The 27,960-nt window shown below is 36.1% G+C and overlaps 2 protein-coding genes across 3 annotated transcripts; both read right to left on the minus strand.

Annotated features, from left to right (window-relative positions):
- Nucleotides 1-323: 323 nt before the first annotated feature.
- LOC107565171 (calpain-2 catalytic subunit-like) lies at nt 324-16,398 on the minus strand. Of its 2 annotated transcripts, none has more exons than XM_016250391.1 (21): nt 16,126-16,398; nt 13,615-13,684; nt 12,573-12,691; nt 10,459-10,592; nt 10,198-10,366; nt 9,964-10,047; nt 9,492-9,577; nt 7,795-7,869; nt 7,544-7,704; nt 4,638-4,807; nt 4,460-4,471; nt 4,073-4,284; nt 3,956-3,992; nt 3,645-3,710; nt 3,497-3,554; nt 3,020-3,084; nt 2,839-2,907; nt 2,635-2,713; nt 2,434-2,550; nt 2,292-2,350; nt 324-727 (listed from the first exon to the last, which is right to left on the minus strand). In XM_016250391.1, the coding sequence occupies exons 1-21, from the start codon at nt 16,360-16,362 to the stop codon at nt 704-706; spliced, it is 2,103 nt and encodes a 700-aa protein (XP_016105877.1). In that variant the 5' UTR covers nt 16,363-16,398; the 3' UTR covers nt 324-703. The 2 variants fall into 2 exon arrangements, with proteins under 2 accessions (XP_016105877.1, XP_016105876.1); XM_016250390.1 differs by lacking the exon at nt 3,645-3,710 and adding an exon at nt 3,815-3,880.
- A 1,548-nt stretch (nt 16,399-17,946) lies between these two features.
- Nucleotides 17,947-27,932, minus strand: LOC107565180 (calpain-2 catalytic subunit-like). The gene is made up of 10 exons (XM_016250402.1): nt 27,653-27,932; nt 27,132-27,201; nt 24,220-24,338; nt 23,837-23,970; nt 23,452-23,620; nt 18,921-19,004; nt 18,652-18,730; nt 18,426-18,542; nt 18,249-18,307; nt 17,947-18,155 (listed from the first exon to the last, which is right to left on the minus strand). The coding sequence occupies exons 1-10, from the start codon at nt 27,887-27,889 to the stop codon at nt 18,132-18,134; spliced, it is 1,092 nt and encodes a 363-aa protein (XP_016105888.1). The 5' UTR covers nt 27,890-27,932; the 3' UTR covers nt 17,947-18,131.
- Between the last annotated feature and the right edge of the window lie 28 nt (nt 27,933-27,960).

Genomic DNA, 27,960 nt, shown 5'->3' on the forward strand with positions numbered 1-27,960 from the left:
ATGTGAAATCATTTAATTTCAGTGGTAAGGAAATTTTGTCAAAGAATTTTGACTGCCATATGTTAGTTATATGTTCAAACAGATGTCACCTTATTTTATAACTACAGTTGCAGGCTTTATTGCAATAATTTCATAATACGAAAAGTGTTCAGTTACTGAAGTAGTGTTCTTAACAGAGAGGGAAGATGTTGTGTTCTGTGAATCATTGTGATACTGAGTATGGTCACTACATCGCTAGAGGGCAGTAAAAAACCTAATAAGAGACCTAGAGGGGTGAGGAAGAAATGGAGTGGTTGATGATATGGTAATGTTTACTGATGCTTCCTACATTAAAGACAACCGTTTGGAGTTAGCTTTTGTTTTTATTCTTTTTTTACATCTTACAACATCACACATGTTTGCACCCAGCATATTTTTGTCATCTATCATAGTAGTGATCCAAAATAAGCAACAGCCAACTAACTAAACCACCATAATATGAATTCTATTACACTGCACAGGAACCCGGTTCTTGTTAGCATATGAAGATGGAGATCAGTGTGATGGAGGCCTGAGTCTGGAGAACATGTAGCATGAAATAGTGTTTTGCTTTATGATACACATGTAGGCGGTGTCAGTTTTTCCTTCTGTCTCTGGTTATTCCAGGGATGTCAGTGTCAGTGCCGTGTGTAAGATATGTCCAGAATCTGCTGCTCCTTTTTCCTCAAAGCATGGAAAAATTCAGCCACTAGAGGGAGACAAAATACAGTGTTGTTGTCTTTGGGTATATTTGGAAGAGCGTCCTACCATACCTTTCTGATTTTTAACTTACAAACCTTCAGAGACAGACCTGTTGTGAGCACTGAGGTTGTTAATTGATGGTACATGGCATCTGTTTGCATCATTTTAAACTGGCTTTTAAATTAGATTTAACAGTCGGATTTGTGGTGAAAAACCACATTACCAATTATCAAAAATTCCACCAATCAGAGTCACGATCAGCAAATTGCACCAAATTAGTTTGCAAGAAAACGCCCTCATACATGAAGCACCGCAAATGACGACTTTAAACAACATTAAATGAATAGTTTTCGATTTCATCATCGTCATTTACAATGCTTTATGGGATTGTAGTTTGGTCCCTCATTAAAGTCGCACAGGCTTGGACCGTTGTCTTTTTGTTACATTTTTTAATACTTTTTTGCTTCAAATCAAAGTTTGTGATGCCGTGATTCGGTATGGTTCATGGCTTATAATGCTTTAATGAAGACTTTTTAAAAAATCCCTGTGGGAAAAATGAATGGAAAAATTCTCTTTATAACAGGGGTGTCCAAACTTGGTCCTGGAGGGGCGGTGTCCTGCAGAGTTTAGCTCCAACCCCAATTAAACACTCCTGAACCAGCTAATCAGGCTCTTACTAGGCATACTAGAAAATTCCAGGCAGGTGTGTTGAGGCAAGTTGGAGCTAAACTCTGCAGGACACCGGCCCTCCAGGACCGAGTTTGGGCAGCCCTGCTTTATAATATGTATACGGCGCTCAGTATGCACATTATCTGTACTGTATGGAAGCCTGATTCCTTCATGGATTAAGAAAATAATGGTAATTGCGACTCTTTATCTTACAATTTCTTTCCAAGAATTGAGAAATTCAGAGAAAAAAAAGAAAGAATTTCAAGACATAAACTACAAACTACAAGGCATAAAATGAGAATTACAAGATTTTAAACTCGCGATAACAAAACTGAGAGATGTAAACTCAGAATTCAGAGAAAAAAAAGTCAGAAGTGCTTGAAGTAAATTCGGAATTGTGAGGGAAAAAGTCACAATTCTGAGTTTATATCTAATTCTGGCTTTTTTTCTCAGAATTGTGAGATTAAAAAGTCACATCAGAAAGGCATTTATTTTCAATAAAAATGAAGTGTATATTCGAAAAATGGAAATAAAGGGCCATGTGTTTATTGGGTAGGTTTAGAAGTCGGTGTAGAGAGGCATATTTGAATAAATATGATATTTTACACTCAATATGTTATTATTGCTTACTGTATTATAATGTAGCTACTACAATACTGAGGTGAAAATATCTGCCATTTTTGCAGCATAAAAAGTAGCATCTAACTACAATTTACACTTATAGCAAAAGAAAATACTACTATTTCTACATAGTGTAAATAGAATCGATCGTTATTTGCACTTAGTGTAAATAGCATATCGCTAAGAAAATACTGCTAATTTCAATTATGACATGCCATAACTAGATTCTAGATTGTTCTAGAACCTTCACTGCGTGTCATATGACTAACAGAGACACAAACCTCAAAAAAGTTCAGCTCAATTGTGCCAGTCTTGTCCTTGTCCAGCATTTTAAATGTTTCTGCAGATGAGAATGTGGATATGTAAATGCAGAATATCACATATCAGTCTTTATTCAAATGTGGTTGTTTATCGGACACTCACTGAACATGCTTTCAAGGCGCACAATACAGCCCACAAAGTTGTCAAAGTCGATGTTGAGAGTGGAGTCGCTGTAGCGCGCGACCATGATCTGGTGTAGAGGGTTGTTCAGAGAGAAGCCTGTACAAACAACACGAGGGTGATTAAATGATAACAGATTTGTGATTTTTGTGTGAACTGTTCCTTTAAGACACAAGTTCTGACCTGCTTTCCCTATGGCTTCTCTCATCTCCATGGAGCTCATTGTGCCGGACTTGTCCTTGTCGTTTTTACAGAAGATGTCCTGACAGAACACAAACACAGGCGCACTGCAATGTTACAACATTTTTTAACAGTCAGCCGACTTCGAAACCAGACTGTACAAATAATGACAATGATACCAGGATGAAAACAAGCATGAAAACATACCAGGTACATCTCAATTTTAGTCCAGAGGATCTTAAATTCAACCATGCCCAGTTTTCCACTGCCGTCTTTCTGAGACAGCAATAAAGGAAAGAATAGACTAGAATAGTGCAGAAATCAGTCAATTATTTTTATAAAACTGATGCATTTGAAAAACATCTCGTGCAGTTATTCAAAAGGATACATCCAGTAAGTTCACCATGTTGCGGCAAGTGTCCAAACTAAATCCATCAGTTTGAATGTCTTTACCTTGAAAAAAAGTTATTATAAATGGTCAATAATTAAAATATTCAATTAATAAGGTTATCTACATGTAAAGAAAATATTTATATTTATTCTTATATATATATATATATATATATATATATATTATTGATTAATTGATATCTATAAAATATTAAATTATTTACTACGATGTATTTTTACAAATTCAAGCAAAAACATTTTTATTTATAATTGTTGTTTTATTTGATTTATTTATTAATATTTCATTATTAACTATATATTTAACAGAGCTAAAATGTTTTTATTTATTATTGATATTTATTGTTATATATTGTTTTATGTATTGATAATACCTATAAAATATTAATTAAACTATTTACTATATAAATATCATATAATATATAAAAGAAATGGAAAAATGTATCCGAGAGCTTACGTTTAGCTATCACTTTGTTCAGGACATTTAGCAGCTCAAATGCTGAGATTTCAGCATCCTTGTGGAGAAAAAGAATGATTGGATATGATTTATAAATATTCAAATGAACAAAAAGAGCATAATTAAATCATTATCCTGTAATACTCACTGCCCCAGCAAGCTGTCCAAACAGATTCTTGAACCGGCTATCAATATCAGCCTCGTTCACGTTAATCTATGAAATAATACAATTGAAATAATGCACGCTTATGTCATAATAATACAGCATTATATTCATGGAGAAATTTACCTCAGGAACAATTATCCTGTAATACTCACTGCCCCAGCAAGCTGTCCAAACAGATTCTTGAACCGGCTATCAATATCACCCTCGTTCACGTTAATCTATGAAATAATACAATTGAAATAATGCACGCTTATGTCATAATAATACAGCATTATATTCATGGAGAAATTTACCTCAGGAACATTGCTCTCCACGGGGTCATCAAGCTCTCTAAAAACCAAACATATTTTCAGTCAGGAGAAATAGACTTTCATTAGAACCAATCTCATTATTGTGGGCCAGGAACTCACTGGAACTCTGCCTGTTTCTCAGAGAAGACACGAACACAAAAGTCTCCGTCCTTGTTGGGCTCGAAGGTGGACGGGACGATGAGATACTCGCCGGGGGGCAGACAAAAACGAGAGCAAACCTCGCGCAGGTTGATGAAGCTCTCGGAACGGGCCGCTGAAGCATTTCGCTGGAAGAAGTTACGGTCCAGGTGGACGTTCCTCTGCCCGGCCAACTACAACAGAATAATGCAACCAAATTAGATTATTAATGTTCATTTCTGGGTAAATTATCCCTTTAAGAGCTATGATGAACTGATGAAAACACTAGTGGATCTTGAGGTTATGTAGCAAAAAAACAGGCGATTTTGTGCTTCAGCGATTTTGTGCTTCAGTATCTGCAGTCCATACCTCGTCAGGAACCTGTGGACGATAATAAGAGAGATATATTGATTTAATTTATGTTTGTGAAATAATCAATTCTTATCACTTCTGATAGTTCTTGGCCAGAATAAGCAGGAAAGTGGATCAGATTTTCTGGCGATAGCCTATGCTAGTCGACTTCCAGACATGGTGTTAGGCTGCTCACATCGTAGATGGCGAAGCCAATGGTGTGCATGTCCTCTCCGACTTTTCTCATTTTGCGGCGGTTCTTCTGGATCAGACCCACAACGAAGCTGCAGCCCACTTCATTATCAGTGGGGTCGTCATCCTGCTCCTCCATCTTGATCAGAAACTGAGGGTTCATATAGAACGAGTCTGCCAGGAACATAACGAAGGTCAAACAAGTGTTTTGCTGTAATAAATAGTACCTCAAAATACTAAACAAGTTTTTTTGCTATTGTTTTTGTGCAGTATTCTTCTGTTTTGCTTTTTTGTTGTATTTATTTACTATTATTTTGCTTTGCTTTTAGTTGTTTTTGTTTAGCATCCTTTTTAGTTTTTTTTTTGCTATTTTTTGTTTGTTTACACTCTAAAAAATGCTGGGTTAAATACAACCCAATGCTGGGTAAAATATGGACAAACCCAGCGATTGGGTTGTTTTGACCCAGCGGTTGGGTTACTGCCCAACCCAACTGCTGGTTGAAAACAACCCAGTCCCAGGGTTTGTCCATATTTTACCCAGCATTTTTTAGAGTGTAGGTTTATTTTGTTTCTTATGTTTGGTATTCTTTTGTTATTTATTCTTTTGTTTTGCTTTTTTATTGTTTTTACAATTTTTTGCTGTTTTTGTATAGTATACATTTGTTTTTGCTGTTGTTTTTGTTTGTTTTGCTTTTTATTGCTTTTAGTAGACTTTTTTTGCTGTTGCGTTTGTGTTTTTTTGCCGTTATTTTTAGTGTACTTTTATTTTTGCTGTTGTTTTTGTTTGTTTTGCTTTTTATTGCTTTTAGTAGACGTTTTTGCTGTTGCGTGTGTTTTTTTGCAGTTATTTTTAGTGTACTTTTATTTTTGCTGTTGTTTTTGTTCAATATTATTTTTAGTTTTTTTGCAGTTGTCTTTATTTTGCTTTGCTTTTTGTTGTTTTTGTTTAGTATTCTCGTTTGTCTTTTGCGGTTGTGTTTGTTTAGTATTGTTTTGTTTTTTGTTGTTGTTTGTGTTTATTTTTATTTTGTTTTTTGCTGTTGATGTTGTTTGGTATTCTTTTGTTTGTTTTGTTTATCATTATTTTGTTTGGCTTTTATTGTTTTCAGTATTTTTTGCTGTTTTTGTTTAGTATACATTTGTTTTTTTGCTATTGTTTTTGTTTGTTTAGCTTTTTATTGTTTTTTAGTATTCTTTTTTGCATTTGCTTTTGTTTAGTATTTTTTTGCAGTTGTTTTATTAGTGTACTTTAGTCTTTTTGTTGTTTTTGTTTGATATTTTATTTTGTTTTTTACTGTTGTTTTTGTTCAGTATTTAGTTTTTTTGCTGCTTTGTTTAGTATTATTTTGTTTGTTTTGTTGTTTAGTATTATTTTGTTTTGTTTATTGCTGCTGTTTTTGTTTAGTATTGTCATAAGTTTAAGTTTTGTTTCCTTGGACTCTCACTTTGTATGTTCTTGTTTCCTTTGTCCCCTTGGTTTTCATGAACTGGTTTCAGGGCCGGCCCAAGCCTTTATGGGGCCCTAAGCAGAATTTTACATGGGGGCCCCTCAGTGCCGCCAATTCGACTTATTATTGTCAATGCTTGATTGTAGCTGTGTTGCTTACATCATACCAATGCCAGCTTGTAGTAGTATACAAACTAGTAGGTGTTCATTTGAACTTTAACATTCAAGGTCTTACAGAACTAAGTGGCATACTTAATGTGGTATGCTGAAAAGTAGCTAAATAAACCAGCAGACAATGCATTTATGGAACAGAATGTTATTTTGACAGCATAAATTATTAAACACAGCAGCAAGTCATCTGTACATCTAAAACAACAACTCTTAATCTATAAATAGCTATTGGAATATCGGAATAGAATAGCAAAGACCCCAAAGGTAGGTTAAGGTAAATAATGTTAAGCTGTAATCAGCACCAAGTTTATGAAACCGAAGCTTATTTTTATTACAAAAATATATACTCAGAAAAGTTAGTTATACACAGAAGACAAAAACTTTCATCAAAAACTAGCTAAGTGAAATATTATAATATATTAAGATGTCAAGGCTATTTATGGATGTTTAATCAAACATGAACTTCACTAAAACAAGAAGATACCCTATCTAGGCTATGCTAATTAACTAATCAGCCAGGAAGGAAAAACTAAATAAAAGTGAAACATCTGTCATACAGCGCTATTGTGCCTGCATGACGCGTCGCTATGGAAATGATAAGTATAGATTATTTAAATTAATTCTTTAATATTACCTTTATTTATTTTGTATAATTACCATTGTCCACTGACATGATATATCACAAAAAAAACTTTCAAAGTCCAGTTCATTGTAATTTCCTCAGTTCATTGTCTAGTATTGTATTCGTTAGATGCACAAAGCTGTCGTGTTTATTTTCTCTCTGTGTGCTTATGTCTTACAACATTATTGTTATTTTGGTAACACTTTACAATAAGGTTCCATTAGTTAATGTTAGTTAATGTATTAACTAACATGAATGAACAATGACCAATACATTTATTACAGTATTTATTCATCTTTGTTAATGTTAGTTAAAGAAAATGTCCAATTAATGTTCATTGTTAATTCATGTTGATTCACAGTACATTACCTAATGTTAACAAGCACAAGTTTTGATTTTAATAATGCATTAGTAAATGTTGAAATTAACATTAACTAAGATGAATAAATGCTGTAGAATAATTGTTTATTCTTAGTTGTAAAGTGTTACCGTTTTTTTTCTAAACAAAGTTAAAGCTGCATTTGGAGCCGCATCTCCTCTTCCTTGCCTTGCCTGCACTGTGACAAGTATTCTTTGTTTTGCTGTGTATTCTTGGTCAAACATTTAATATAATATAATGTAATATAATAAAGTATAATGTAATTATCAGGTAGTTGATTCAGTTCATTACTTGGGTAATTTCTGCAGCCTCCAGCAGTTGATCCTTTCCTCCAGTTGCCATCAAACTTGGACAGCGCCCACTTATTAATGCTGTCGTCTGACAGAGCATCAGGGGTCAGATTACAGATCTCCACCCGCGAGTAATGACGCAGGAAATCAGAGAACGACATCCTGGGATGCAGAGAAATATCGATGATCATAAGAACACCTTAACTGAAATGTCGAACACATAAACAAATAAAACATTTCATCACAGATTACCAGAACTCTCCATCATCTGCTTTGCAGCTTATTTTCTCACGGTCACTGTCACTGATCTGACGCCATTCTGACGACCTAGAGACCAATCACATGACATTCAGTGAACTTTCTGCACATTATTTAGCTAAACTGTTATATTTGGGTTGAATAACAATCCTATTTCACATATATACACTACCACTCAAACGTTTATGGTTGGCAAGACTTTTTGTTTTTGAAAGAAGTCTCTTATGCTCACCAAGGCTGCATTTATTTAATCAAAATGTAGTAAAAATGGTTATATTGTGTAATATTATCAGAACTTAAAATAGCTCTTTTTTATTTTACTAAAACAGCAAAGCTGAATTTACAGCATCATAACATCATTACTAAATCATTCTAATATGCTGATTTGCTGCTCTAGAAACATTTACTCTATCTATCTATCTATCTATCTATCAAACTGTCTGTCTGTCTATCTATCTATGGTTCTATCTATCTATGGTTCTATCTATCTATGGTTCTATCTATCTATCTATCTATCTATCTATCTATCTATCTATCTATCTATCTATCGTTTTATCTATCTATCTGTCTGTCTGTCTATCAAACTGTCTGTCTGTCTATCTATCTATGGTTCTATCTATCTATCTATCTATCTATCTATCTATCTATCTATCTATCTATCTATCGTTTTATCTATCTATCTGTCTGTCTGTCTATCAAACTGTCTGTCTGTCTATCTATCTATGGTTCTATCTATCTATCTATCTATCTATCTATCTATCTATCTAACTGTCTGTCTGTCTATCTATCTATGGTTCTATCTATCAAACTGTCTATCTATCTATGGTTCTATCTATCTATGGTTCTATCTATCTATGGTTCTATCTATCTATCTATCTATCTATCTATCTATCTATCTATCTATCTATCTATCGTTTTATCTATCTATCTGTCTGTCTGTCTATCAAACTGTCTGTCTGTCTATCTATCTATGGTTCTATCTATCTATCTATCTATCTATCTATCTATCTATCTATATATCTGTCTGTCTATCTATCGTTTTATCTATCTATCTATCTATCTATCTATCTATCTATCTATCTATCTATCTATCTATCTATCTATCTGTCTGTCTGTCTGTCTGTCTATCTATCTATCTATCGTTTTATCTATCTATCTATAAAGTATATATATTTTGTTATAATTATTTTTTTCTTGTTCTTACTAATTCTAGCTCTCTCAACTTGTAATATTTTACAATTTGTCAACTGATATTATATTTTGTAGGTTGCACATGTGCACCCCTCGAAAGCCTAAAACCACAGAGCCCCCCCACATAACACATCCCAATTTAACCCCTCTCTCTATATATATGTAATAATATTATATTATATGTATATATTCTTAAAGGATTAAATTAGTTAAGCGTTAATGGGTTAAGTATGTTAAATTATGTTGATTTTGTTGTGGAACGAGGAAGCTAGGTGTACACTGCGTGATGTGGAGGATGGGTGGCACTTATCCTCTCCTTCCTACACCCGAGGGCTTTAACAGAGTTCCTATAGCAGCTCATAGCAACATGTCTGAATAGAGCCACAGGTGGGTGTGGTTACTCTCTGCCAAACCACAGTTGGTTTTCAGAAATAGAGCTTTACATGCTTATTAATTTATAGACATGTAACATGTTTTGATGCCAACACCGGGTTACCCACCCATCACTCCAGGCTCCGGTCCACTCCACCTGCCCCCAGGGGTTCCTGATGCGGATCAGTTTGGTTAAGTTGCCCCTGTCCTCCACCTGTAACATTCAGTCATAAATCATATTCCATATGCAAACCAATTAAAAGGGTTAGTTCACCCAAAAATGAAACTTCTGTCATCATTTACTCATTATCTACTCATGTTGTTATAAACCTGTATGACTATGAGAGAATGTTGTTAATCAAACAGTTGCTGGTAGCCATTGACTTCCAAAGTATGGAACAAACACTATGGAAGTCAATGGCTACCAGCAACTGTTTGACTACCAACATTCTTCAGAATATCTTCCTTTGTGTTCAGCCAAAGAAAGAAACCCATACAGGTTTATAACAACATGAGGGTGAGTAAATGATGACAGAAGGTTCATTTTTGGGTGAACTATCCCTATAAATGAAAATTCTAGTCAATACAGTCACCACTAACCTCTTCAGCTCCTGTAACCGAGTAGGCGTGTCCTTTCACCAGTTTCTGACTAGTAATGGCCTCTGAATCAGCAGAGTCTGTGATCTAAACCAAATACACAACAGAACCGGTTTTGCACGACTATTAATTCCAGTTCACTGACAGTTACACAGCAGATCCAGTTACACACTCCTAGTAATTACAAGGTTGCGCAATTGAAGTACACACGAAGTTTGTAAATATGAAGTTTCTCACATCTATCGAGCAGCCCAGCAGTGAGCCCCAGCTCAAAGCCTTCTGGATGACTTTGAAGAGGTTTGGACCTGCTTTGGATAGTTCATGGACCTCAGCGATGCCTCCAGTGAAATCCTCAAAGCCCTCAGTGGTGGAGCCACCAGACAGAGCTTCATAGCAGCCGTTCAGCCTGAGGACAAGAAGTAGCTTTTCGTTATTATTTCTGAGGAAGCCTAGTCCACTTAGACATGCTAAATGAGTTTGAATCTACTGACTACTCACTTTGCATAGGCCTTCTCCAGCAGGGCACTCCAAAACTCAGAGCCCTCGGCAGAGTGGACAAACAGCAGCTCTCTGTTCCTGGAAGGCAGACGGTCGTCAATGACCACATCCACCCAATCACCACACTGCCAGAACTGAAGAGACAATAGACGTCTGTAAACGTTAATGGAACATTTGACAAACGTCTTTATGGAACAATGTCATATAGACATAACAGCATTTTCTGAATGTATGGTAACAAATGCCATTTTTTATGAGAGAAATGTGTAGCTTAATAATGAGATAAATCCTTAAACAATACAATAATGAAAATAAATGTGACTTTTACATGAGAAAACAACTTTGCATAAATAACAACAATAGTAATACAGTAACTAACTAAATGAATAAATCAATCAATATTTAAATAAATATTATTATTAATAATATTAATAACAACAATAATATTTATATTTATATAAACTGTATACATGGCAACAAATTTCATTTTATCTATAGAAATGTGTAGCTTTATGAGACAGTCAAAAATAGCCTTGATGAAAAATAGACTTGATCTGAAGACAACTTAGCTTAAACCAAAATAATGATACTGCAAATAAATAATCATATTCATAATTATTAATAATAATAATACTAATGTAGATTGTGTTAATTATATGTGACCCTGGACCACAAAACCAGTGAAAAGGGGAAATTAAGATAAATAAATAAGCTTTCCATTGATGTATGGTTTGTTATGATAGGACAATATTTGGCTGAGATACAACTATTTGAAAATCTGGAATCTGAGGGTGCAAAAAAAATCCAAATATTGAGAAAATCGCCTTTAAAGTTGTCCAAATGAAGTTCTTAGCAATACCACGCAAGATCTCACCCCGTGGGGTCAAAATGATCACAAGAACTGTGAGCAAAAATCCCAGAACCACACGGGGGGGCCTAGTGAATGACCTGCAGAGAGCTGGGACCAAAGTAACAAAGGCTACCATCAGTAACACACTGCGCCGCCAGGGACTCAAATCCTGCAGTGCCAGACGTGTCCCCCTGCTTAAGCCAGTACATGTCCAGGCCTGTCTGAAGTTTGCTAGAGAGCATTTGGATGATCCAGAAGAGGATTGGGAGAATGTCATATGGTCAGATGAAACCAAAATAGAACTTTTTGGTAAAAACTCAACTTGTCGTGTTTGGAGGAGAAAGAATGCTGAGTTGCATCCAAAGAACACCATACCTACTGTGAAGCATGGGGGTGGAAATATCATGCTTTGGGGCTGTTTTTCTGCTAAGGGACCAGGACGACTGATCCGTGTAAACGAAATAATGAATGGGGCCATGTATCGTGAGATTTTGAGTGAACACCTCCTTCCATCAGCAAGGGCATTGAAGATTAAACGTGGCTGGGTCTTTCAGCATGACAATGATCCCAAACACACCGCCCGGGCAACGAAGGAGTGGCTTCGTAAGAAGCATTTCAAGGTCCTGGAGTGGCCTAGCCAGTCTCCAGATCTCAACCCCCTAGAAAATCTTTGGAGGGAGTTGAAAATCCGTGTTGCCCAGCGACAGCCCCAAAACATTACTGCTCTAGAGGAGATCTGCATGGAGGAATGGGCCAAAATACCAGCAACAGTGTGTGAAAACCTAGTGAAGACTTACAGAAAACGTTTGACCTCTGTCATTGCCAACAAAGGGTATATAACAAAGTATTGAGATGAAATTTTGTTATTGACCAAATACTTATTTTCCACCATAATTTGCAAATAAAATCTTAAAAAATCCTACAATGTGATTTTCTGGATTTTTTTTCCTCATTTTGTCTCTCATAGTTGAGGTATACCTATGATGAAAATTACAGACATCTCTCATCTTTTTAAGTGGGAGAACTTGCACAATTGGTGGCTGACTAAATACTTTTTTCCCCACTGTATATATATATATATATATATATACACAAATAAATAAATAAAGTGTATATTATTTTATTAATATTAAGATAAAACAATAAAAAAAATGGTTCAGGATATTGGTTAGCAGACACTTCTGTATTAGTAGTGGCTATAAAACAGCAAAATCAGTCAATATTTTTGGTTGTTTGGCTTTTACATGAACAAGAGGTTATTAACCTGGAAATGAAATATTCCAGCGTAGTCTCCGTCAAAACTCTGTCCAGACGGAACCACACGGGCGAACACGTCCTGGTTGAGAGTAAGAGAAGCGATGGCAGCTAGAAGCCAACAGTCACCTGGAAAACCAGCAAGATGACGTGATATCATATTGCGTTTACTAAATCTGTGACTCAGTATTGCAAGAGGACGGTAACTGCATTTTTATTTAATATTTTATTAGATTTCACTGTTCATTCTACAACACACAAAACGATAGCTGCACAATATTGATGGTGAAACGTAAATTCCTATCAACATAACTTTTAAGTTGTTCTGGCATGTTTCAGGACACCACCTCTCCTATTATTCCTGCTCCCACACATTTGCATCACAGACATTTCCTTAATAGCCAGTAAAGTCAGTGGCATTGTCTGATGAGGACTCGTATCAAACATTTTCAGCTACAGTGGAAAACTACAGTCACCTGACTCTTGGGACATGTTTGCATATGAGGAAACAGAGGCGTATGATCCAAGACAGGATGAAAGGACACCAGTGTTTGTGTTGTATGGAGTAAAACAGGTTTATCAGGGTGTGTATGTATGTGTGTTTGCTATGTAGACAAAAAAGTGTCGTTTTCCCCAAGGAATTCCTTCCATTCCTCTGATTACGCACCCTTTGCTTTTGAAGAAAAATTTATAGGTTTGGACCAATGTTTTGGGTGAACTGTTTCTTTAAGAAGATATGCAATTAATAAAATTCCCAGATATGAAAAATTGGCAGTCAAATCATTTAAGAAATATGGATCAAGAATGAATGAGTTTGCTCACACAGGGTGTTTCCCTGTACAATTCTAATGATTTCCCATGTGCTCCAACCGCCATCTAAAGAAACTTCCAAAACTAGAAAAACTGCTTTTGTGGTTCAGCGTTTCAATGGCTGACTTCTGCTGGTTAAACTGTATGGGACAGTTCGGTATGATCTTTTGTTATCATCACTTCTAAAGTTTCATTGTACACTAGCTCCACAATGGGTGAATATTATAGCTAAATTGACTCACCCAAAGCACCCTGGCAGATGTCAGTTCTGGTCGCACCTCCGCTAATGAACGTTGGGCTGGATGTCAGTTGCTGGGTGACAAAAACAGGCATTCCAAAAACATGAATCAAGAGATGAGTTTATTGCTGAATGTAAATGACAAAACAAATAGCTCTTTATAGGATAAAAAAAGAGCGCCAAGTAACAGGGTTGCAAATTTAGCTTAAAAACATTTAACTCAGAAGGAACTTAAGATTTTGTGGTTATTTTGTTGGTTTGTTATTTTATTAATAAATTATATTTATCATTAATTAAAGAAAAATATTTGCATGATAATTTTTTAATACAGTTATCCGAGTAACAGGGTTGAATGTTTGAGCAGTTAACATTGAAATATGTGTAAAACTTGACAACAAAAATGAAGTTATTTTGTCTTCCCGCCATGGGAAGGGTCAAAATTATGTTTCTTCTTGGGGGTTACAATTTTAAGCTCCATTGTCTGTAACGGGGGGAAATCATGCAGTAACAGGGTTGCAAAATTAGCTTAAATAACACATAACTCAGTAGGAGCTACATATTTTGTGGTTATTTTAATTCCGCCATACAGGGTATATTAATATATATATATATATATATTTGCTTGATTATTTTAATTACAATAACCTGAGTAACAGGGTTGAATGGTTGAGCAGTCAACACTGAAATCTGTAAAAAACTGACAATGAAATTTTAGTTATTTTGTCTTCCCGCCATGGAAAAAGTCCAAATGATATTTCTTCTTCTAAGTTACTTTTTCTATAACAGGAAAATCATACAGTAACAGTTGCAAAATGAATGCCAGGATGATAAATACTAGAGGTTTAACCAGTGTAACCAGAGATTAATTTAGTCTTTCAGTTCTGACCATAATGCTTTATTAAATACTAAGTCATTAAAATATTGTAGAGCATATAATTACATTTGAATAAATTAAAACATTTAAATGTTCATCTAATAATCATGCATATATTATTATATTATTATTTCACATTTATTAAATACATGTTAAATATTTAAAAACATCATTAAATAATACATGTATAACGTTACTATATATTTTACTTTATTATACATTTTAAAGATATATATTTGCTTGATAATTTTTATTACAATAACCTGAGTAACAGGGTTGAATTGTTGCATAATTAAATATAATTTCATATTTATTAAATACATGTTAAATATTTAAAAATCATTAAATACTACATGTTTAACATTACTATCAATTATACTTTATTATACATTTTAAAAATATATATTTGCTTTATCATTTTTATTACAATAACCTGAGTAACAGGGTTAAATAGTTGCACAGTCAACATTGAAATTTGTGTACAAATCGATAATGAATGTTTCTTCTTGTGTGTTACAATTTTGAGGAATGTTACACTTTCTATAATGGGGGGAATATCATGTGGTAACAGGGTTGAAAAATGTGTGACACAGCTAAATATTTGCTTATTCAATGGTATTAATTAAATTATTAAATAAAAATAGAAGAGGCTGTGAGTCAAACTGACACCATTCTTGAATACATCAATAACCATCCATCATACCAGCAGTGAGGATCTCATTCCCTTTAATTGACTCTAAAAAGGTCTTCTGGTAAGCAGTAATGCATTATGTGGATCACAAAGCATAAGCATGCCACATTTAATGTGCCAATGCTCTTAGGGCAGTATGTTCCCATAACTTCCTGGTCTGTCTGTCTCTGAAGCGGTTTGTCAAGTTCAGATTAACATGCAATGGCTTTGCATGGTCATTATAGAGAATACTTTTTTGTTCTTTCCTGGCTGCCGGGATGGTGTTAGAAAACACATGCATTAAAACACTGATGTGTATATGTTTATCTGTAGTACAATGATTTGTAGTAATATGATTGACCTAAAACTATATGCACAAGTGCAGCTTCCTGATCACAGTGCCTCAAAAAAACAAAAAAAACTAATGATGGCAAACACACCCAGATACAGAAAGCTTCAGACTAATAGTCAGTTATTATAACCAAGCACAAAACAACAAGATATGCTCAAGGCGTGATGGCCTATAGCAAAACAAATAAGAAAAGAAGTCAAAGTCGAGATTTGAACCAGGTTAGAGAAGAATGTGTTTTGCCATTTTAATGACGGGTGTGAACACTTCAACCATGCAAATCAGGTAAATGTCAGTCTTATAAATGCCAAAGAAATATGAAATCAAAACATTGGGTACTATAAGTCTAACCAGTGTAATATCAGATTTTTTTTTTAAAATGTTGTGCAAATTCAGCAAATTGAGAGTAATTAAGCTTTTTTTTTTTTTACCTTTTTTAAATAAAACATTTTTGAGCATATAACTGAAGTATAATAAATTAAATATACATTATTCATGCATGTATTATTTTACACATTTATGTAATGTTTCATATATATATATATAAATAAAAGCTATATCGTTTTTTAAAAATATTCAACACCTTTAAATATAATTTATTAAATGATTATGTTACACCAACCTTTGGTCTCAGCCACTCAACCCCGCGCACTTTAGAGGAGTTTGGTCCCAGTTCCTTGAACCCGAGCGCAGATACACTGGCTTCAAACGTGTCATCCTGAAACAGGCGTCCGCTCTCCAGACACTCGCGCTTGAGCGCTTCATAGTCCTGGCTGAGGAATTTGAGCGCATTAGCGTTGGTACCGACGCCCGCTGCTCGGGCCCGGTTCTGCTGGAGCTTCGCCGCGATTCCTGACATCTCTGCGCCTCCGTCACAACAAACAGTGCAAGCACACCGCAGATGACAACGCGTTAAATGGAGTGGGCGTGGTCAGGGGCGTTACTAGCCAGTATAAGTCAGTATATCTTTAGCATAATGTGCTATATATTCTTTTAACTCATATATTTGTTTATTTTCTGTTTAACTTAACTTACACTTTTTCTTTGATGAACGCAAAATAAACATGCGACGTCGACAACCTTTTACACAAAGGAGGAAAAAACATGTAAAACGCAAAACAAATGTTGTATCAATGACAAAATTGAAGAAGTAGGATCCAGGATACATTTAAGCATGTTTTCGAATAGGAACTATGTTGACTGGAAAAAGAAACAAATCTGCAATTGTTGTAGTTAATCAAGATTATTTTGTAAGGATATATTAAGGTGTATGATCATTTGTGTATTTGATTTGTCTTATACACACACACACACACACACACACACACACATTTTGCAACTATTATTTTAAAATACCATATAAGCTAACTAAGAAGTGGGCTCTTTGCAAATAAAATCCCTTTTTAAATAAGCAAAAAGTGCTAAACAAATATGTAGTGTCTTAAAAGCACTGAAATGTTGTATTTTTTTTCTGGCAGTTAATGTTGTTAATAGTGAGACTAATAAACCTACCTCTTTTTCTTGTGGAAATGGGAAAAAAAATGCATCTCCCACATTTAGCAAGATGTACACTCTAAAGACTAATTCATATGACAGCACTAAAATCTTCAAAAATTAACTTTCAAAATGCTACTGCATAATATTATGCACATATATATATATATACATACATACATATACAATGCTACTGAGAGATTACCAAATGTACTGTTTTATAAATGATCCTGTTACCATTTTACTGAGATACTGCTCCAAACGATTCAGAGTGTGAGTGGACTGTTCGGATGACTCAGTCGCGAATCGATTCAGATAGATTTGCTAATCCGTTTAACGACTGTTAATTGAAAAGAACCGACTCAGACGAGTGAATCATTAGCGAATCGCGCGTCGCTTGTTCTGATTCTAAACAGTTTACAGACGCGATCATGATTGCGGTTAACAGTTGAAAAGGATTCTCAGGTCGTTATGGTAAACTCAATCCTCAGACGTATTTATCTGGGACTCGAGACTTAAAGTGACGCAAACGTTAAAAACAGGTTGTGTCAAATCCTGTCCTTCCTTGTGTAGCCTACTAATCTCCATACTTGCTGGAAGACAGTGTAAATTCGGTGAGTATTGTCTATTGCTTATATTCAGCCCTATAAAATACAGCTACTATATATTATATCGACCTTAGTTTTTAACTTAAGAGCATTCGTGGCCATTTTGAAGTTGAATGTGCAAGCCAAGGCTTCCGGTAGCCGTTTCCAGTTATTCCAGTTACGCTGCTGGATGTTTGCACACTCGTAGGCTACTTGGTAACGTTACTATGCTGCTTGGTAATATGATTATTTTTTTAACACTTTGTAGTGCTTTATTATTCTTTTAGTTATTGAGCAGCTAATGAATCATAAGTCTCTCACATAAAAAAAACAGTCACGAGGTATCTGTGAATGGTTTTATTTTCAGCAGATGAGCACCATAAACAAATTGCATTCTGTAAGCAATACCAAATTTAGATACCCCTCTGATTTTACTCTGATTGTACTTATTGGTATTCAAGTTCAAGTTTTTCCAAGTTTATTTGTGTAGCGCTTTTCACGATACAAATCTAGTGCAATTCTGGTGCAATGTAGGCCAAATGGATTTTCAACTCAGGGCCAAGCACAGCCACTGCAAAACACACACAAAAAACACATTTGTAAATGAAAACGCTAAACTGAGAAAATACAAAAATCTTAATCCACATTCACACTTGTGCGTCACCTGCAGGATATCCAGCTCGATTTTCCCAGTGTTCTTCTTATCGAACGTTTTAAATATTTCTGTGTAGAGCACAGATGAGCATGTTACAGTAAACCAGCATTAACACATTTTTGTAATCTCTATTCATAGCTATTTATTTCCAGTAATTTAAACTGGATAATCTTCAGCAAAACTTACTGAAGAGCATTTCCAGGCGAATCAGGCAGCCAACAAAGCAATCAAAGTCAATGGCATACTGCTGATTAGCATAACGTGAGATTATCACCTCAAGTACCTCATTGTTCAGCTGGAACCCTGTGGAAAAGCAAATACAACCATTAATGCACTCCTTATTATGACCACTTTTAGAAGAAATTAATGACTATGTTGTCCTCAATGGTCTGACTAACCATAGACTCATTACCTGCTTCTTTCACGGCATCTCTCATCTCATGGGAACTCATAGTGCCTGAGTTGTCTGTATCATGCTTCTTAAAAACCTCCTGGTGAGGTATGACAGAAAATCCACATTAACTATTTAACATCACTAAATACAATGAAGAATTTACAGAACTTTATTGCCCACAAAGTTGTTGCTCTGTAGTAGGGATGCAAAATAGATCTGTACCATGTTGATTATCAGCTGATATTACAGATTTTCATCTTTGATTTAAACCAAATTATATATTATACCAAATATTTCTGGATCTTTTTCCACAGTATATGAAACTCCACAAGGCCGAGTTTGCTGCTGCCATCTTTCTGGACCAATGTCAAGGGTTATAGGAGGGTTATCATGGTTAATTTGGTTGCCGTGTTTGTAGATGAAATTTATTAAAAATATTAACTTAAACTCTCAGGGGGGCTTCAAGTAAATATTTAAAGGGGTCATATGATGCGATTTCAATTTTTCCTTTCTCTTTGGAGTGTTACAAGCTCTTCGTGCATAAAGAAGATCTGTAAAAGTTGCAAAGACTAAAGTCTCAAATCTAAAGAGATATTCTTTATAAAAGTTAAGAGTCAGCCACACCTTCCTAAAACGGCTCGTTCTAACACGCCCCCACATATCTACCTCACTATGTGGGAAGATTTGCATAACGCCTCCCAAATGTTCACGCAATGAAAGAAGGCGTAACTTTGATTCTCGCTGTAGTATTGTTGCCACCACCGCCATGTCGTGAAGGCGCTGTGTTTCGTTGTGAAAGCGAAACTACTTTGTTTAGCCTTCCAAAAGAGGACGATATCCGCTTCGTCATGCCTAGAGCTGATCCGTGCTGGTCACTGAGGAAATACATCAACTTCGTGCTGTGGATCGCCGGATCGGCTTTCACCGTGGATGAAGTGGAGTCCAGCCCGGGGTCGTCACATGTGGTTGCCGCAAGCCAGCCGGACGCTCTTTCGTCGAATCCGCCGGCCTCTGCTCACTCTAGCCCACTGGCCGTTCCTCACTCTAGGCTGCCATGTGTTTCGTTGTGAAAGTGAAACTACTTTGTTTGGCCTTCCAAAAGAGGACACAACTAGAAATCAGTGGTTAAGTTGTATTTAGAAAAAATGGGAGGAAAAATGTCATTTTAATGCTTTAATGTTCACGCCAAATTTTCACATTCTCTTGCAAAACAATTGTGTTCACGCAAAAAAGCTTTAAGTTCCCTAACAAAAGGATTGTGTTCCTTTAAAAAACTTTTAATTTTTGCTTCCACCTCATATTATGTCCATCACAAACGTTTTGCCAATGAATGCAAAGTTTCTTAGGGGAACGCAAAAAGCATTGAAATATATATATTTTTCTTCCTTTTTTAACCACCATCATGTCTCTTTAGAGTCTCCATAGTATCATAAAAATTTAAGAACAATTAGTTATGATTGTGGTGTTCAGTTACTCTTATGTACAAAACATGTTGAGCTCATACACACCTCATCTGGAATCTGAAAAACCAAAGAATATTGTATAACTCAGTGTTCAAATTCATACAATTCACCACAAAAATATTTAGTGATAATGTTGATGGTTATGTCACTGGAAACGTGTGTTAAATAAAGGGCAACAGTTGCGGTCTGGAAGTAAAATCACATTATTTTAACATCTGGAGACAGACCTACCATGAGTTTAGAGGCAATTAATCCATATTCTTTCCAAACTCCAGGTGAAGAACTACACTACCCATGAATTGCTTCAAATTAAAGTTTTAAATGTTGTGATTCATCTTGGAGCAGGTTGGTTTAGTTCAGGACTCTTTATTGTCTTTATTTATTTTTTTATCTTTGAAGAAATTGTAGAAAATGAATGGGAAACAAACACCTCTGGAACTAAGACGATGTGATAGGGATTGTAAAGTTGGTGGTTCTGCTGGTTGTGTTGTTTCTAGTCGCAATGTTTCACAATATTACAGTTTTTACTGTATTTTTGCGGTAAATTAATATATTGCATGGCACACTAACAAATTATATACACCTGACCTAGGAGTGAAAATGAAACAAGCATGAATGAGGAAATACAGAGTGGGACCAGCTTTATGTTAAATAGAGTTCCATTTCAAGTCAGTCTCTCGACATTGTGTAAAACGCTAGGGGAAATCCCTTTCTTCAAACCTTCATGAAGCCTTACTGAATCAAGCTATTGCGCTGCAATAGCCAATGTCATTTAGTGCTTGCCTGGTTGGCGGGCTCAGCCACTATAAAGTCAGTGCCGAGTGCCATAAAACCTCAGAATCTTTTTCGTTCACATAGCTATTAAGACTCCTAATGCCTGCCGTTGAAGGCACACTCTCCAGTGGACGGTGCCTGGATTGCTGTTCCCTGCAGCATTCTGGTGAGTCTTTTACATTATGACAGATAAACTGTCCGCTCACTTCTTTTCCCCTCTGCCGCCGAGCCGCAGAGGCAGAAGCTGCAGCAGCTTGATATAAGAAGTTTAAGTTTTGGGCCACATTCCTATCTGACGTAAGATATAAAAAGCATGTGCTATTGCCCTGTTCATGTACTATATGCTTATATATATGCAGCCGACTTAGATGAGAGAGCTGAGAGTGCTCTCATTCAAGACGGCACTGCAGCTTTGGAATTTGGAAAGTGTGTGGGGGATTTACAAGCCCTCTCTGTCAAATACGAAAGTTCTGGCATGAAACTCTAGATGGCGCAGTCCGATGGATCTAACTCAATATGACATAATGTCATCATTATCACATGGCACAGCTGACTGGTTCTCTCCTGTATTGGTAGCCAATGAGGTTGCTGCTCAACATTCAAATACTTGGCTAATGCTTGTGGTAGCAGTTACAGCACACTTCAGAAACCCTCCACCTCCCCCAGCTCCACCTGTATAGATCTGCTATGGGGTGATCATGTATGCTATGGGGGTTATTCATATAAGTTATATGTGCAGCAGCAGTATTTTTTACATGCTCACAGCAGCATGTTGTGGATGTATTGGCAGTAGCAAGACTCAGTACTATGCTATTCCGCCAAGACCAAATACATTAACATTGTCATGTACATTACCATGCCAGTCCCTCCGAGATTTGTCATGACAGAACTTTGTTTTGTCTTGTGCCTCCAGAGAAGTCGACTGCACAATAGGTGTTTGAGCCCACTCCACGAGGAGTTTGGCATCGTCATGGGCCTGGTTTAAAGGTATGTCTATACAGGACATTTGTTTGGCGGCAGGATAGTCTTTGCAACTAACACATGCTAGGTTTTATAATGTGGAGATTCCCTCTTTCTTACTGCATGTTGTGTCTGTGCAAGAAGAAGACAGCGGCTGAGTAGTTATTGGATGACTGAGGCGCTTATAGCACATTTTCCTGTTTTTACACTTTGTTCAGTAATCTTCAAGGGCTTCAGCTGTTATCTTGCTACTCTACTGTTACTCCTGTGTGTTTACCTCGCTTTGCAATGTTACAATGGATGTGTAATATATATGTCCTGCTATGGGGCCGGGTTTATGTGGCATGCACCAATTAATTTCTGTGTCCTCATTTTCAAAACGTTTATGTGTCCTGCTTATATAAGCTGGTCAGATATATGCACCAATTCACTTGTTGCTTTATTATGAACACCCTGTATGCGCATTAGTCCATGCTACTCGGCTGTGTGCATGCTGATGGTGTCGGCGCTATCTTCGCAACTTGCCAGGTGCATGTCTGGGTGTTTCAACTAGGTCCGGTACCAGATTTAGAGGGGTGGAGTCTGCACCATGCTGTATTAACCTGGCTGGATCGAGGAATGGCACTTTTTTTACACAGCAGGGATTTTAAAGGATTTTTCTTTCTCGTCTTATTGTGCTTAAATGGTCAAATGCACAATTATTTCAAAATGCTTGTCATGTGGAGTATTCACGTAATTTAAACACAGTCGTAAATGTAAACAATTGGGTGAAAACTAGATGTGTTTCACTATATTGGATCCGTGCAGTCTGTCTTAAAGGGAAATGGCCTATTTTATCTGCAGCTGTCTGTCATTTATGTTAATATGAAAACAACAAAAGATGCTCTTTAATAGGATTCAATTCATATTTGATTCATGCAGTGAAGACTAAACAGTGTTTTATTCACTTCATTATTACATTTATGTAGTATTACTTACTAGATGTTAAATAAACCTACTGTAGCTGAAAAACACGTTTATTTAACTTTTATTTTTGTTCTGTTGTGTTTGTAATTAGTTTCTTTGTTCTTATTTTTAATTAAAAAAGTAAAAATATCTATATCAATATATGTATATATATATTGTTATATTGTTATAGTGAAATAAAATTTCTCATACCGTGAAATAAGACACACTAGTAGTGTGTGTGTATATACTGTATATTGGACAATATAGTGGTTATCAGCTTCAAAATAAAAATTACTATTAGCCAACATGTTTATATCAGTGCATCCCTATTTATTATGTATTACAGCAATGATAATCATTATCACACATGAAACTCCTGATATTTAGTGTGAGCCACAATTGAGCTAACATTTGATATTTCCAGACACAAAATCCTTCTTTAAATATGGGTGAGTCCAATCCATTTGCATATGTGGCAAGTGTTGTTTGCAAGTCGCCTGCAAAACACCCACAAGCACAAGCAAATTTTTTGGGTTTCACAAGGAAATTGATATCCTAAATCTTCACAAATAATGTAAAAGCTTAGGTGTTTGAACTGTGTTTATTAATTAGACCACAGACCACAGTTATAAGTTTAAATGATGTGAAACAACAGAAATGGAATGTGACTCACATCAATGGAGCAGCCCAGTAATGATCCCAGCATCAGTGCTTTCTGCATGAGCTTAAATAGGTATGGAGGAGCTTTGCTCAACTCGTAGTTTTCAGCGATACCTCCAGTGAAATCCTCAAAACCCTCAGTGGTTGAACCTCCCGTCAGAGCTTCATATGAGCCGTTAAGCCTTCATAATATGGGAATAATCAGCGCCACCGGTTGGTCAAGTCATGGATATGTGACATGTTGTATGAACATTGTGTGTTTTGTAGGTAGTGGTTTGGCACAGTGTTTACCAACGGTTTCAGATGACTCAGTATCTTGATGTTATCTACTACTGATGACTACAGTTTGGGATAGTAGCAGGTAATTTATGATGAATAAACACATACTGTACACTTACTTTGCATAGGCCTTTTCCAACAGGGCGCTCCAGAACTCCGAGCCCTCGGCTGAATGAACAAACAGCAGCTTCCCATCTCTGGTGGGCAGCCGGTCATCAATGACAACATCCACCCATTCACCAAACTGCCAGAGCTAAAGAGATGTGAATAACAACGATCAGTCTGAGAGTGTCCCCTTAATCTATCATTGGACTTCTAATAGGGTTATGTGTTGTAATTAATACTCACATGAGGTCCAAAAGTCTGAGACCACTAGTGAAAATAATTTTGTATTTTTTTCTGTTCTGTGATTTTTTTTTTTTTTTTTTTACTTTTCTTGTAGGTTTTCAATCCCAGATCTTTAGTGTGGTCTCAGACATTTTGATCCCATGTATGTTCTGACCTGAAAGTGAAAGATGCCGGCATAGTCCTCTATAAAACTCTGTCCAGGTGGAACTACACGTTCCAGAATTGCATTATCCAGAGTCAAAGATGCAATAGCCGCCAGCAACCAACAGTCACCTGCCAATGAATCAAATGTTATTAGATACTTCTGCATTGAGCTCATTGTTTAATGCAAACTGACTTCCAGTTTACTTTTTACAGATATAGCCCTCAAGGATCAACCTGGGCTTCCATGTTTTGCTCAAAGAGCATCCTGCGCGTATACATCTTGCTCAATGGTGATGGTGGTTGGACCATTGTGGGGTTTGAACCTACAACCTTTAATCTTAACTTTAAGTATAGGTTTTTAACCACTCCCATATCTCACAATATGTTTTTCCACAACACATGAAATGCACTTGCGTTGTGAGGTAACTTTAATTAGTGGTTGCTAAAGCTAGCATCACTATTATTGTTGTTCATACTTTTGTTCTTATCCACTTGCCACTGAAACCTGAGCATGTATTTCGTGCCACACCATTTGTGCTATGGTCATGAACATTCTTAAGTAAAACTTCCAAAAGGGTGTTTTCACAGAACCTTCCAGTGAACAGTTCTAAAAGAGCCATTTCTTCTTGTTGTGAAAAAGAACATTTCAATATTCAAAAGAGGAACCTTTTTACCTTTTTGTGGAATGACAAGATTCCACGGATGTTAGAAGTTTCGCATGGAGCCATGAATGTGAATAAAGAACCTCTATTTTTAAGAGTAAATGATACCTCTTACTTTGTATGCCTTCTACTTTATGCTTTTTACCAAAACGGATGAAAAAAACTGAAGGAGGCACTGAGTCATATCACTTCAGTTTCAATTGAGTTCGATCCATTTCTTTTGGAACTTCATGTATCATTTTAACTGGGCAGTGTTTTTTAAAATTAAATGTTGATCGTTAAATGCTAAAAGTTATTTAATGTGTTTTTGAGAAATTGAGTATCACATAAGCCACAAATGTGGCATAATTCCTGATATAGCGATTATCTTTGTTGTGTCATGGTCATTAGCACGGCACAATACGAGTCTGTGTGGGTTTGGGGTGGAGGAAAGTTTACTCACGTCAACATAAAGCAGACACACCAGCAGATTTAATATAGTAATGCATAAAAAAATATCCTGAAATTCCATATGCATCACGTTTTTTTTAATGCTGCACATCACCTGTATTTGTTACTGGAATTCGTAAATAATTTATGAATTATGCTACAGGTCATACCCGAACATCATTCTGATCAACAAATTAAATGTTGATCGTTAAATGCTAAAAGTTATTTAATGTGTTTTTGAGAAATTGAGTATCACATAAGCCACAAATGTGGCATAATTCCTGATATAGCGATTATATTTGTTGTGTCATGGTCATTACCACGGCACAATACGAGTCTGTGTGGGTTTGGGGTGGAGGAAAGTTTACTCACGTCAACATAAAGCAGACACACCAGCAGATTTAATATAGTAATGCATAAAAAAATATCCTGAAATTCCATATGCATCACGTTTTTTTTAATGCTGCACATATATACCATCGCGTTAACATTTGTGGGATTAAAAGTTCTAGCTTATTAATGGTTTTATGCAATCTCAAAATCTTAGATAGATACCACAAATCACCCCTTTTCCCCCCTAACAAATGTCAAAATATCAAATCACTTGCTTAAATTAAGTCACCGAACATTTTGTGATTGCGATTCGGAGTTTTCTGTATTGTTTGGTATATTATAACATTTCTGTTTGTACAGTGTTAACTAGGGAGTGAGTTGAGCCATGTTTTTACTTGTGCCGTGTTTAAAGTGAGGACATGACAGTAATGGGTCCAATTTATACATGTACATACATTTCAGGATGTGGTGCATCCTTGGGAATAATCACAATGGATCTAAAATAAACTGCTTTTAAAATATACCTTTCCAGAAAAAAGTGCTCTCTTGGCTCAACTTGCCCCCATTGAGAGGTAAATTGAGCCAAGGGAGAGGGTAGGTTAAGCCACATGGAGTTAAACTGTGCCACTGATTATTCTGAAATAAGACTGAACATGTTCACCTCATGCTATATCAAAGGAAGAGAATTTCAATAAAAATGACTTGTTCAATTCAATGTGTGAGCCTTGTGATGGACTGACCATTCATCCAGGAAGTTTCCCCATCTGTGGCTCAAGACGCTGGGTTGGGATCCAGCTCCCAGCGACCCTAATAAGGACAAAGAGGTTTGGATAATAGAATGGATGGATGGAAGTTTTATTTAAAGATACAGTTCACAACTTTGAAGGCATTTTTAGAATGATTTTAAAATGTCAAAAAATAATGTTCAACATGAATGAATAAATAAAGCAACTGATCTTACAGAACTATAGTACTCAACATCCGACTTATAAATGCTGCAGGAAAATACAATTTCATAAAAACTTCAATGGCCTATTTAAAATTTGCAGAACAAAATCAAGTTCAAAACCAAGAACAACATCAAAAATGTTTGGTTTAAACTTAATGAAATATAATGTAGAATACAGTAAAATAATACTCTATAATCATAAGAAGTTATTTAATGTGTTTTTGAGAAATTGAGTATCACATAAGCCACAAATGTGGCATAATTCCTGATATAGCGATTATCTTTGTTGTGTCATGGTCATTAGCACGGCACAATACGAGTCTGTGTGGGTTTGGGGTGGAGGAAAGTTTACTCACGTCAACATAAAGCAGACACACCAGCAGATTTAATATAGTAATGCATAAAAAAATATCCTGAAATTCCATATGCATCACGTTTTTTTTAATGCTGCACATCACCTGTATTTGTTACTGGAATTCGTAAATAATTTATGAATTATGCTACAGGTCATACCCGAACATCATTCTGATCAAAAGGCTTGTTCCTCACCTAAAGCTCCTTGACAGATGTCTGTCCGTTTGGCGCCGTCCACAATGAACTCCGGGTTTGAGCAGAGCTCCTTTAAAAAGGGACAATGTGAGAACAATTATAGGTGATAGTGTTACGTTAAAGGTACACCTAAATAACAATAGCTTGTATTTGCTCTTAGCAAACAGCACATGTAAATGGTTCAGTTGAACTAGTGTGCTGTGGCCTGGGTGTTCATAAAAGAAAAAAATACAGATAAAAAGCATCGTATTTATATAACAGTGCAAACTGATGAGTAGAGAGTCTGCATGTTGTAAGTATCAACACACACATAAGATCATCCTCACACCTAAAGAGAAACCTGAGCCGCCGTCGGTTACCATAGTGAGCATATCGGCGCACACGCAGGAAAACATATATTGGGTAATTGGGTAAAATAAATTTTAAGGTTCGTCTCATGTAGAAATAAATTCTATAAAACACACCTTAATATTTACCCAAACTCCACCTGTGTGGAAGAAAGCAAACACTCACTGCAGTACCTTAGGTCTCTTCCACTGCACTCCTCTGGTCTTGAAGGAGTACCGTCCGAGTTCATTGTATCCCAGAGAGTCGGATTCGGCAGGGAAGGTCGGGTCACAGAACAGGGTTTTTTTCACCAGACACTCCTGCTTCAGGGTCTGGTAGTCCTGCTTGTTGAAGGGAATTGCCTTCTCGTTTGTTCCCACTCCTTCTCCTCTGTCCTGCCTCCTAGAAAGAACTTTAGCGATATTAGACATGCTGCCCTTTACTCAGGTTTCTCTGAAGCTTGTGTAGTGTGCGTGTTTCTCTGAGACTGATGCTGGTTGTA

The sequence above is a fragment of the Sinocyclocheilus grahami genome, unplaced genomic scaffold (genome assembly GCF_001515645.1).
Source record: "Sinocyclocheilus grahami isolate Dianchi unplaced genomic scaffold, SAMN03320097.WGS_v1.1 scaffold986.1, whole genome shotgun sequence".
NCBI lineage: Eukaryota > Metazoa > Chordata > Actinopteri > Cypriniformes > Cyprinidae > Sinocyclocheilus > Sinocyclocheilus grahami.

Coding starts and splice junctions, on each gene's coding strand:
- LOC107565171 (XM_016250391.1), bottom strand. CDS start 16,362: ATGTCAGGAATCGCGGCGAAGCTCCAGCAGAACCGGGCCCGAGCAGCG. Junction 7,705..7,794: donor GCAGATGATGGAGAGTTCTG/GTAATCTGTGAT, acceptor TCTGCATCCCAG/GATGTCGTTCTCTGATTTCC. Junction 3,555..3,644: donor TTGGACAGCTTGCTGGGGCA/GTGAGTATTACA, acceptor TTTCTCCACAAG/GATGCTGAAATCTCAGCATT.
- LOC107565180 (XM_016250402.1), bottom strand. CDS start 27,889: ATGTCTAATATCGCTAAAGTTCTTTCTAGGAGGCAGGACAGAGGAGAA. Junction 27,202..27,652: donor TGCAGTGGAAGAGACCTAAG/GTACTGCAGTGA, acceptor CCCTTTTTAAAG/GAGCTCTGCTCAAACCCGGA. Junction 23,971..24,219: donor CCGGCATCTTTCACTTTCAG/GTCAGAACATAC, acceptor ACATCTCTTTAG/CTCTGGCAGTTTGGTGAATG.